Here is a 10,315-nt window from a genome sequence, read left to right on the forward strand (position 1 = left end):
GCCTTGAGCTGAAGAGCTGAGGGACAGCACCCAGGCCCAGAGTTCAAGCCCCACGACCGACAAAAAAAAAAAAAAACTCCATTCTGATTCCCATAATGATAAAATAACTTGCATTAGACTAATTTCATAAACTTAGGGTCTAATATTTAAGATCTATTTGAAGGCATAGATAACACTAGTGATGCTAAGCAGAACCTGGAAGTACAATCGAGATCCTCACAAAAACTAAGGCACATTAGTTGTGATCCACATTCAACTAGCTTTTCCCTGGGTTACTCTTCAATTCAGACTCAGCAGACAGCGGGGTCCTCCCCTGCAGCTGAAGCAGAGAAGTTAAGTCCTCAAAACCCTCATGCATGCCACTGGCATCTGCATAAAGAACACTAAGAGGTCGGGATGGTGAACTCTAAACAGCTGAGGAGAGAATTTATGCACTGCTCTAACTTGGACAAGGCAAGAAAAGGCTCATTCAGCTGCGCAGAAGTTCAGTGGAAGTTCAGTGCAACTCCACCTAAAGGCTTTCATGCAGAAGGAGCATACCTGAATATACACTTGGACGTGTAGGAAAAAGGACAAAGGAAACAGAAATACTTGGTTCTTAGAGTGATGTTAGCAAGGTGCAGATGAGGAAGGTGCAAGCCTGGTGTTTCCGGCTCACGTGCGGAACAGAAAGAAGCAAGCCGCTCTGAGACTCTGGAAAGCAGTCGGGCGGCCACCCGCCAGGGGAATGGAAGCAAGCCAGCGCCACCCTCACAGCGGGCAGAGGGGCCATGGTGCAGGCTCCGCACTTCCGCACCCCAGGGTACACCAGGCCACCAATTCTCCTCTGGGAGGGAGGGAGACAAGAGGAACTCACTTGCAGCATTCTGGGCTGCCACAGCCCTGCCTCTCACAGCGTCGTGGGGCCATGGTGGGGACACAAGCATCAGGCAGGCAGTAGGAATTATGCACTACAGGAAGTCCTGAGAAGCCACAGGCTTCCACAAGTACTTCCAAAACTTGAAAATGTACAACAAAAGTCTGTCAAGCTGGGAGCCAGTGGCGCATGCCTCCTAGCTACACAGGAGGCTGAGATCTGAGGATCATGGTTCAAGGTCAGCCCAGGTAGGAAAGTCGGTGAGACTCTTATCTCCAATTAACCACCAGAAAACCAGAAGTGGTGCTGTGGTAGAGCACTAACCTGAGCTGAAGAGCTGAGGGACAGCGCCCAAGCCCAGAGTTCAAACCCAACAACCCACGCTGGGAAGGCCCTGGATTCAATTCCTCAGCACTACATAAGCAGAAAAAAGCCGGAAGTGGCGCTGTGGCTCAAGTGGTAGGGCATTAGTCTTGAGCTGAAGAGCTGAGGGACAGTGCCCAGGCCCAGGGGAATCTCTGCCAGCTATTCACATCAGATAAAATGATTCACATCCAGATATCAGCACCAAAAGGACATTCCAATTTTATATGGGCAAAGTGAACAGTTCTCAGAAGACACCAATAGCCAGTAAATAGAGAAATGCAGTGTCCAAGAATCTTAGCTATAAAGGAAATCATATCAAACAACACAAAAGGCTGGGCACTGGTCACTCATGCCTGTAATCCCAGTACTCAGGAGACAGATGTGAGAATTGCAGTTCAAAGTCAGCCCAGGCAGCAAAGTCTATGAGTCACATAGCTCCATTAAACTACTTAGAGAGGGGCTGGGAAGATGGCTCAGTGGTAGAGCACTTGCCTTGCATGCCTGAGGCCCTGGGTTCAATTCCTCAGCACCACATAAGCAAAAAGTGGCGCTGTGGCTCAAGTGGTAGAGCGCTAGCCTTGAGCTGAAGAGCCAAGGGACAGCTCCCAGGCCCAGAGTTCAGGCCCACAACTGGACCAAAAAAAAAAAAAAAAAGTCTCACAGACGTTCCTGCTCGGGCTAGCTTTGAACCTCTCAGCCTCCTGGGTAGCTAGGATTATAGGTGTGAGCCACCAGTGCCTGGCTTTTCCTTTTTTTTTTTTTTAATCTTATGGTCTTTAATTTTAAAAGACAGTTCCATGATGAAAGGGGTGACATTCAGAATTTATTGTATTCATATATAACTTTGTTGAATAGCAACCACTTTGTATAACTACTTAAAGATAAAAAAATGAAATTAAAAAAGAGAAAATTCCAGATATAACAGTATTCCATACATACTTGAGTGTATACTTGATTATTCATCTAACAAAATATGGATGTTGGAAGTGGCACAAAGAGGCTCAGAGACAGTGCTCAGGCCTTGAGTCAAGCCCCCAGGACTGACAAAAGAGAAAAAAAAGGGGGGGGAATATTTCCTTCCGTGGAATGCCATAATGTCACCATCTTGCCAAAACAAAATCTGCTTCAGAACCTAGCAAGGTTCACACGGCATACTTGTTTACTGCTAAGGCTTTCTAAAGCAAAAATAGCCCTGCCTTCACACTTTGCTATACTACATGTTTATATCTTGTTGAAATAAATTAGGCTAGTTGTTTTACACAATATCCCACAATCTGTCTTTTCCTATTTGCTTCCTTGTGGGTCCTTTTATTTGTGCCTTTTTCCTTTATATTTCCTTTAAAGGGAAATTAGTTCTAAGACATGATTGGATTCAGTTGCAGGTCTTTCTGCAAGAACATCTTACAGATGATTCTGCCCATGCCTTGGCTCCCTTCTGGAGGTGCATGGGGTACAAGTGGTTGCTCTACTTTCAGGGACACCAGTGTTGCTCACAGAGTTCCGTGGGACAGCGTGGCTCCTTCATTCTAACAGATCCTGCCAAACATTCACATGGGCTTATATCCAGAGTCAGCCTGGGTGCTGTCTCTGAGCTCTTTTGCTAAGGGCTAGCTCTTTACCAGTTTGAGCCACAGTGCCACTTCTAGTTTTCTGGTGGCTTATTAGAGCTAAGAGTCGTACAGACTTCCTTGCCCAGGCTGGCTTTGAACTGTAATCCTCAGATATCAGCCTCCTGAGTAGCTAGGATTACAGGTGTGAACCTCCAGCAGTTTCTGCAGGTCAGAATAATCTAAGCATGGGCTGGGAAGGTGGCTCAGTGGTAGAGCGCTTGCCTTGCATGCCTGAGGCCCTGGGTTTGATTCCTCAGCACCACATAAAGAATAAAGCCAGAAGTGGCGCTGTGGCTCAAGTGGTAGAGCACTAGCCTTGAGCTGAAGAGCTGAGGGACAGTGCCCACGCCCAGAGTTCAGGCCCCACGACCAGACAAAAAAAAAATAAAATAAAATAAGCATGGTATATGTAGATAGCCTCCCAAGGCTGAGATTGAGGTGTTAGCTGGGATGAATTTTCATTTGATGTTAGAGGACAAACACTTCTCATTTTTATTCAGGCAGAAGAAAACAGGAGGATACGGGAACTGCAGCTTAAACAAGAAGAGAAACTGGCTCAGGAACTGGCAAAACTGAAACATGAGAGCTTGAAGGATGAGAAAATGCGGCAGCAAGTGAGAGAGAACAGGTATCTTGGTTTCTGTTAATTCTGCTTGCCTTGTACTTACTGTGAAACTTTCATGGGCTTCTTTATTCTTTTCCTTATTTTTGTGCCATACCAGGGCTTGAACTTGGAGCCTTGGGTTCTTAGCTTTCTTGTTCATGGCTAGTGCTCTAGCACTGGAGCCATGCCTCCCACCTAGCATTTTTGCTGGTCACATGGAGATAGAATGTCACAGATGTGTCTCCCTGGGCTGGGTTTAAAATACAATCCTCAGATCTCACTCTTGAGTTGCTAGGATTACAGATGTCAGCTTCTCGCACCTAAGTCCATCCAAAAGTTTTAATTTGAGGAAACAAATTGCATTCATGGAAGATAAAGTATAAATATTTACAGTGAAAACAAAACATCAGACTGTCTGTCCTCTAAGCATAAATTTGAATTGACCTTTTATTACAGAATAGACTTGTAGAATCCTAAAGTCGATTTCCCAATGCTGTGCTGGAAAGCCATGTCACACTGTTGATAGAAACTTAGTGCCAACAGAACGTCTGTCCTGTATTTGTGCGCTTGAACATCCTGGCAGTTTACCTTGACATCTGTTACATTTTATCGGAATTGTATAGCACTTCTATGGAATAGTCAGGAACCCTTCTGAGCCTCAGTAGTTATTTATTTGTTTAACAAATAAACCAGCTCGATTGTTTAAGGGATTATTAGTCCCTATTTTAAGAAATTAAAATTACCCTCAATATCTGTATATTGTCTCAGGCTGTCTCTTTGGATTCCATTCTCCAATCATGGTTTGCTATCACTCCTGGCTTTTTACCCTCTGAGGATGAAAAAAGTTATTTTCTCATGTCTTTGTCTAATTCATTGATAGAGTTAAACAGAGTGCCAGTGCTCTCATTTGCCTTGCTTGCTCAGCTGGCATTCTACCACTTGAACCATGCTTCCAGCCTGGCTTTTAGATGGTTATTTTGGAGATGACATCTCAAAGACTTTTCTGTTGACTTTGAAGTTGTATTCTTCAGGTCACAGCTTCTTGAGGAGCCAGAATTGCAGGTGTGAGCCCCTAGCTGAGCTTTCTGCTCTAGCATTGTAGACTAGGTGACTGAGATATATATTTCAAGAGTAAAACATCTGGAGATGTAAAATTAAGAACTAGGAACAGCCGGCCACCAGTGGCTCACACTTATAATCCTGGTACTTAGGAGGCTGAGATCTGAGGATCACAATTCAAAGTTAGACCAAGTAGGAAAGTCCATGAGACTTATCTCCAATAAAACACTCAAAAAAGCCAGAAATTGTGCTGTGGCTCAACTGGAAGAGTGCCCGCCTTGAGCTCAGGGATAGCAGCCAGGCCCAGAGGTCAAGCCCCAGAATTGGCCAAAAAAAAAAAAAGACCAATCCTCAAGCATATACAGCTTAAACCCATGAAACATAATGAACTTCCTTCTCTTATGATACTGGTTATATACTGTCTTTGAGAAAATAAAAATTATGGTCAACTTTCTAGGAGGCTTCATTCTCTTACCATCAATTTTACATTCATATTTTTCCCTCAGTCTTGAGCTCAGAGAATTGGAGACGAAATTAAAAGCGGCTTATATGAATAAAGAAAGGGCAGCCCAGATTGTGGAGAGGGACGCCATGAAATATGAGGAAATGGTAATGCGATTTCAGTCTTTTTCTTTATTGTAGCTTCCTTTTTTGATCTTGAGATTTTTAGATCTTTATCACACACCATTAGTGACTGCTATGAACCACGTTCACCTGGCTGTCAAAGCCTCCAGGGCCCCAGTAACTCCCAGGCTGCTCTATGCGAACTTCTTATTTTTTAACAAACCAATATAGTGTAATAATTAGCATGATAATGTTGTTTTAGAATGTTAAGATTTTTACATTTTAAATTTTGTGTGCCAGTCCTGGGGCTTGAACCTGGAGTCTGGGTGCTGTCTCTTAGCTTTTACACTCAAGGCCGGTGCTTGACCACTTAACCACAGATCCAGTTTCCAGCTTTTTGCTGATTAGTTGGGGATAAAGAGTCTCATGGACTTGCCTGCCTGCACTGGCTTTAAACTGCAGTCCTCAGATCTCGGCCTCCTGAGTAGCTAGGATTGACTTTAAGTGGTAAACTACCAGAATTCCAATGTTACTAACTAACTTGAACTTAGACTCGATCTCCCTTCCCAGTATGACGCCCTCAAAGTTTTGGATTACAGCACAGCTCCAAGGGTCCGATTTCTTGCTCATCCCTTCCAGACCCAACATTTGATCTTATAGCCAGAGGAAAGCATTTTTGTCGTGTCACAGACTCTGATCTCTTCAGATGCAAAATGTAAAACAGTGTCACATTGTGCTCAAATTGCAAATGCAAAAATGCCTTTTGCTTAAATATCAGAAACGTGATGCCGAAATAGGGAGAACCATGAAGGAGGAATACGAGCGGGCACTGGCGGAGGAGAGCGCTGCCGAGGACAGACGGAATAAAGAAAAGGCTCAGTACCAGTTTGAGCTGGAGAAGCAGCTGGAAGAACAGGAAAGGAAAAAGCAAGCCGCTTATGAGCAGTTGCTGAAGGAAAAACTCATGATTGATGAGATCATGAGGAAGATCTGTGAAGAAGATGAGTTGTAAGTTCCTGCCTTGACCTTGGTCTTTGGTGTGCTGTAAAGGTTAGTGCGTGGCAGGTGTGTTGCGTGCGGGCCGTGCACATGCACAGAGCCCAGCTCCTCCTCTTCATCCCACGTGATAATCGGCAAGTGCTGTTAAGTGACTGACTTGGTTTTACTAAAGGTGAATCATATTACAGGCTGGAGGACAGGTTGTCTATGAATTCCCCTTGGGACACTTGGAGTGTCACGAGGTCGTGGTCTTTAGTCTTTCCGTAATGAGAGACTGAAAACCTCAGCAGGTTAGAGATCTGTAGGATCGTCCCAGAGAAAACACAGGGATTACATGATGTGTAGCAGCACATAGTACTTATTCAAAATGAGAATTGCATTAATAAATGACTAGACTATCGATTGGAAAGATGTTTTCCCCCAGTATTTGTTGGAATTTATTTTTCTACTCTATTATTTGTATTAACTGTGAAACTATAACCCCTATTTTTAAGGGAAAAGCAACACAAGTTAGAAAAAATGAATGCAACCCGTAAGTATATTGAAGAGTTTCAGAAAGAGCAGACTCTCTGGAAAAACAAGAAACGTGAGGAGATGGAAGAAGAAAACAAAAAAATCATAGAGTTTGTTGAGATACAGCAGCAGAGAGAAAAAGAGCGAATTGCAAAAATTCAAGAGTATGAGAAGAAAAGGCTACATCTTCAGAAACAGGTATTAAGATAACTAGCTCTGCCTGTAATCCTAGCTACTCAGGCTAACACTTGAGGATTGTGGTTTAAAACCAGCCCGGGCAGGGAAGTCCATAAGACTCTCCATTTAATAAGCAAAAAGGCAAAATTGGAGCTGTGGCTCAAAAGTGGAAGAGTGCCAGCCTTGAGCAAAAGAAGCTATGTTCAAGCCCCAGGACACTCTCTGGCTCTGCATCTGTCTCTGTCTCTCTTTCTCTCTCCCTCTCCCCCTCTTTCTCTCTCTCTCACTCACACACACATACACACACACAAACTATAACCATTTTTGTAGGAGCTTTGAAATTCTGAAATATCTCTATAATTTGAGCTCTCTAATTTTTTTTTAATAGGCAGCTCAGAAATTGGAAGAAGTGTTGCAGCAACGTGACGATTTGGAACAAGTGCGTCAAGAGCTATACCAGGAAGAGTGGGCCGAGATGTGTACAAGGAAGCTCAAAGTAAGTTTCAGAGATTAGGGGATGAGCACCAAGACAAGGATGTACGTTTGAGCCAGACTCTGGCGGCTCACCCTGTCTGTAATCCTAGCTACTCAGGAGGCTAAAATCTGAGGGTTGAGGTTCAAAGTCAGTTCAGGCAGGAAAACCCTTGAAAGTCTTATCTCCAATTAACCACAAAAAAAGCTGGAAATGGAACTATAGCCCAGGTGGTAGAGCAGTATCTTTGAGCAAAAAGCTCAGGGACAGCACTCAGTCCCTGAGTTCAAGCCCCAGTATCAGCACAAAAATAAATGTACATTACTGTGAACCCAGTACTAAAAAAGAAAAAAAAAGTATGTCCCCTGGAAGTTTGTTTTCAGGAGATCAGGCATGTACATACATGTGAAATAAAATCAAGTGATGGAAAAATTTAATGCTCTGTAGCTACAAGGCTGGAAAGAGGTGAAGTGAGGTTGGAAAGGAGCTGGGGGCAGTGATGAAGTTGCACACTGAATATAGAAACCTCTCGTTTGCTAACATAAGGTCTTACTTTATAAACTATGCTGGCCTTGAGCTCAATAGATAGTTGAAGCTGGCCTTGAGCTCAATAGTTAGTTGAAGCTGGCCTGAAACCCAAAGTCTTCCTCCCTTAGCCAAGATTATAGGCATGTACTACCACACGCAGCCTCTCCTACTCTTCCCTTAGAAATGCAATGCAAGGAAATGGTAACTTTTTTGCTTAGGAGGAAGCAGAAGATAAACTGAGAAAGCAAAAAGAGTTGAAGCAAGATTTTGACGACCAAATGGCACTGAGAGAACTTGTACTACAAGCCGCAAAAGAGGAAGAGGAGAGCTTCCGAAAAGCCATGCTAGCGAAGCTCGCCGAGGATGACCGCATAGAACTGATGAATGTTCAGAAGCAGAGGATGAAGCAGCTGGAACACAAGCGGGCAGTGGAGAAACTGATTGAGGAGCGGCGCAAACAGTTCATTGCAGACAAGGTCAGAGGTTGGGGGTGGGTGGTTCCCTTAACAGCAGCCAGCTGCACTGTTCATTCACTGAACACTCCACGTCAGACTAGGAGAGACATGGTTATCTTCCACCTCCACAGAGGAGGAGAAGACATAGGCTATGACTAGTAGGAACTACTATGCATTCCATCTTTAATGAATGGGTAATATTAGTAGTTAATTGCAGGTAAGAGTTTCCCAGGGGCTTTTCTGCCTCGGCTGGTTTCAAACCTTGATCCTCAGATCTCAGCTTCCTGAGTTGCTAGGATTATAGGCCTCAGCTCCTGGTGCGTGGCAGGAACCAGGACAAGGAGAGACCTTTATAGTGACACAACTCATCCTCACCCTGTCCAGTCCTCCTAGACTTGAACACTGCTTTTTACAGTTCAGAGATAGTTCTAAGTACCTACCCACAATTCTGTCTTCCTCTAAACATTTGCAGACAAAAATATTCTGAAAACCACCAGAGGATCATTTCCTACCATCAGAGCTCTGGAGCATCTGTCCCAAGTAGCAGATTGTTTCCATACTTTCCTAAACCATTTACACTAAGTCCGGATAATTTTCTAGATAAAACAGTTTTACTATGTCCTAAGAAGGGAAATCCTATATTGTGACTCACTGGAAGACCCTGCATCATTGGGCAAAAATCTATTGCCTTTGCTTTTCTTACAAAGCTAGGAAACTTTCTTCTTTGGTCCTTTTATAAAGAGTGATGAGCCAGTCAGGGTTAGGTGTGGTTGGAAGGCGAGGATCAAGTCAGCCGTGGCTTTGGTGGTCTCATGCTCTCTTGAATGACAGTCTAGATGGAGATAGGAGGTTGGAGGCTGGAGTGGAGGCCGCACTCCCCAGGGTTCAGCATTGCAAGCCCTGTCTAGCTTCTCCCCATGACCCTGGTGGGGGCAGCTCTCCTCAGCCTCATGTTTTAAGCAGCAGATAGAAGTAAAGACATCATAAAAGGTACCCGAAAACACTCCCGGAAGATACCACATGATACTCATGCCTGTGGAAGCCTTAGAATTGTGCTCTCAAAAAATAGGTGAGGTAGAACAATTTCATGGTAGATTCTGTTACCTTGCTTCCTCTTAGAGATGACCAGGAGGAACTTAACCCTTGATTCAAGAACTGGTGGTGAGTGGTTTTCTCCGTGGGCAACACTTCTCTTGTTGTCCAACCCATCTAACTCTATGGTCAACAAAAATACTCACATGAGGAGTTCTGCTTTTAAGGGGCACTGGAGATGGCTGTTGCATCTATTTGTTTTTCCAACAACTTGGAGGGGTTGGCTATCTAACAAGCTTGTTTGGATATCATTTCCCAAGTCCCTCTAAGTCCTAAAACCTTAGGCTAAGTCCTGACATTTGCAGTTTATGGCATAGTTTTGACAAGGTTAGCTACAAGTGTTGAGAATCTTTTCTGAGAAATTTGAGTTCTCATGCTAGCACGTTTGCTTGTGTGAGACTATTTAATGGCTCTTCCCTCTTTGAGTCTTTTCTTTTGGTCACACTGAGAACTGTAGCACCTGGCATATGGTGAGCATTCCATACACGCTTCATGAAGTTATTAGGCACTTATGCCTTTCAATACTTCTTCAATACGAAGACACTTTCCTAAAATTCTACAGTTGCCTTCATAGAAGTTCAGTCATAAGGGTTTGGATGTGCTCGTTAGCATGCACAAGGCCCTAGCACCTCAAAAAACAAAACATTCCACCCATAACTGCAATTGTTGTAACTTTCACCTTTTATATATGGATGTAGAATGTATTTGCATGGAACACAATGTGTGAGATAAACACTAGTATATTTTGAACCATCAACTTTTTAGCATCTTTCTTTCCTTTTGTAAAACTTGACGAGCAGTCAGTGGGTCTCGTGACAGCTAACGCATGCGTTTCTCATGCAGCAACGGGAACTGGAGGAGTGGCAGCTGCAGCAGAAGCAGCAAGGCTACATCGACACCATCATTGAAGAAGAAAGGCTGAAACTTCTCAAAGAGCATGCCGCCAAGTTACTGGGCTATCTCCCTAAGGTCAGTGAGTCAGCTAGAGGTGCAGTCTTTGGGACACTAGCACAGAAGTAA

The 10,315-nt window shown here is 43.9% G+C and overlaps 1 protein-coding gene across 1 annotated transcript in view; it reads left to right on the forward strand.

The window, feature by feature from the left end:
- Positions 1 to 10,315, forward strand: part of Mns1 (meiosis-specific nuclear structural 1) — a 29,895-nt gene extending 19,580 nt beyond the window's left edge. Inside the window, exons 3-9 of the mRNA XM_013009948.1 lie at positions 3,333 to 3,460; positions 5,002 to 5,104; positions 5,838 to 6,067; positions 6,553 to 6,769; positions 7,137 to 7,244; positions 7,967 to 8,224; positions 10,139 to 10,315. Of these exons, the coding sequence (XP_012865402.1) occupies positions 3,333 to 3,460; positions 5,002 to 5,104; positions 5,838 to 6,067; positions 6,553 to 6,769; positions 7,137 to 7,244; positions 7,967 to 8,224; positions 10,139 to 10,315 (1,221 nt within the window). The remainder of the gene's footprint in view (positions 1 to 3,332; positions 3,461 to 5,001; positions 5,105 to 5,837; positions 6,068 to 6,552; positions 6,770 to 7,136; positions 7,245 to 7,966; positions 8,225 to 10,138) is intronic.

The sequence above is a fragment of the Dipodomys ordii genome, unplaced genomic scaffold (genome assembly GCF_000151885.1).
Source record: "Dipodomys ordii isolate 6190 unplaced genomic scaffold, Dord_2.0 Scaffold11, whole genome shotgun sequence".
NCBI classification, from domain to species: Eukaryota; Metazoa; Chordata; class Mammalia; order Rodentia; family Heteromyidae; genus Dipodomys; species Dipodomys ordii.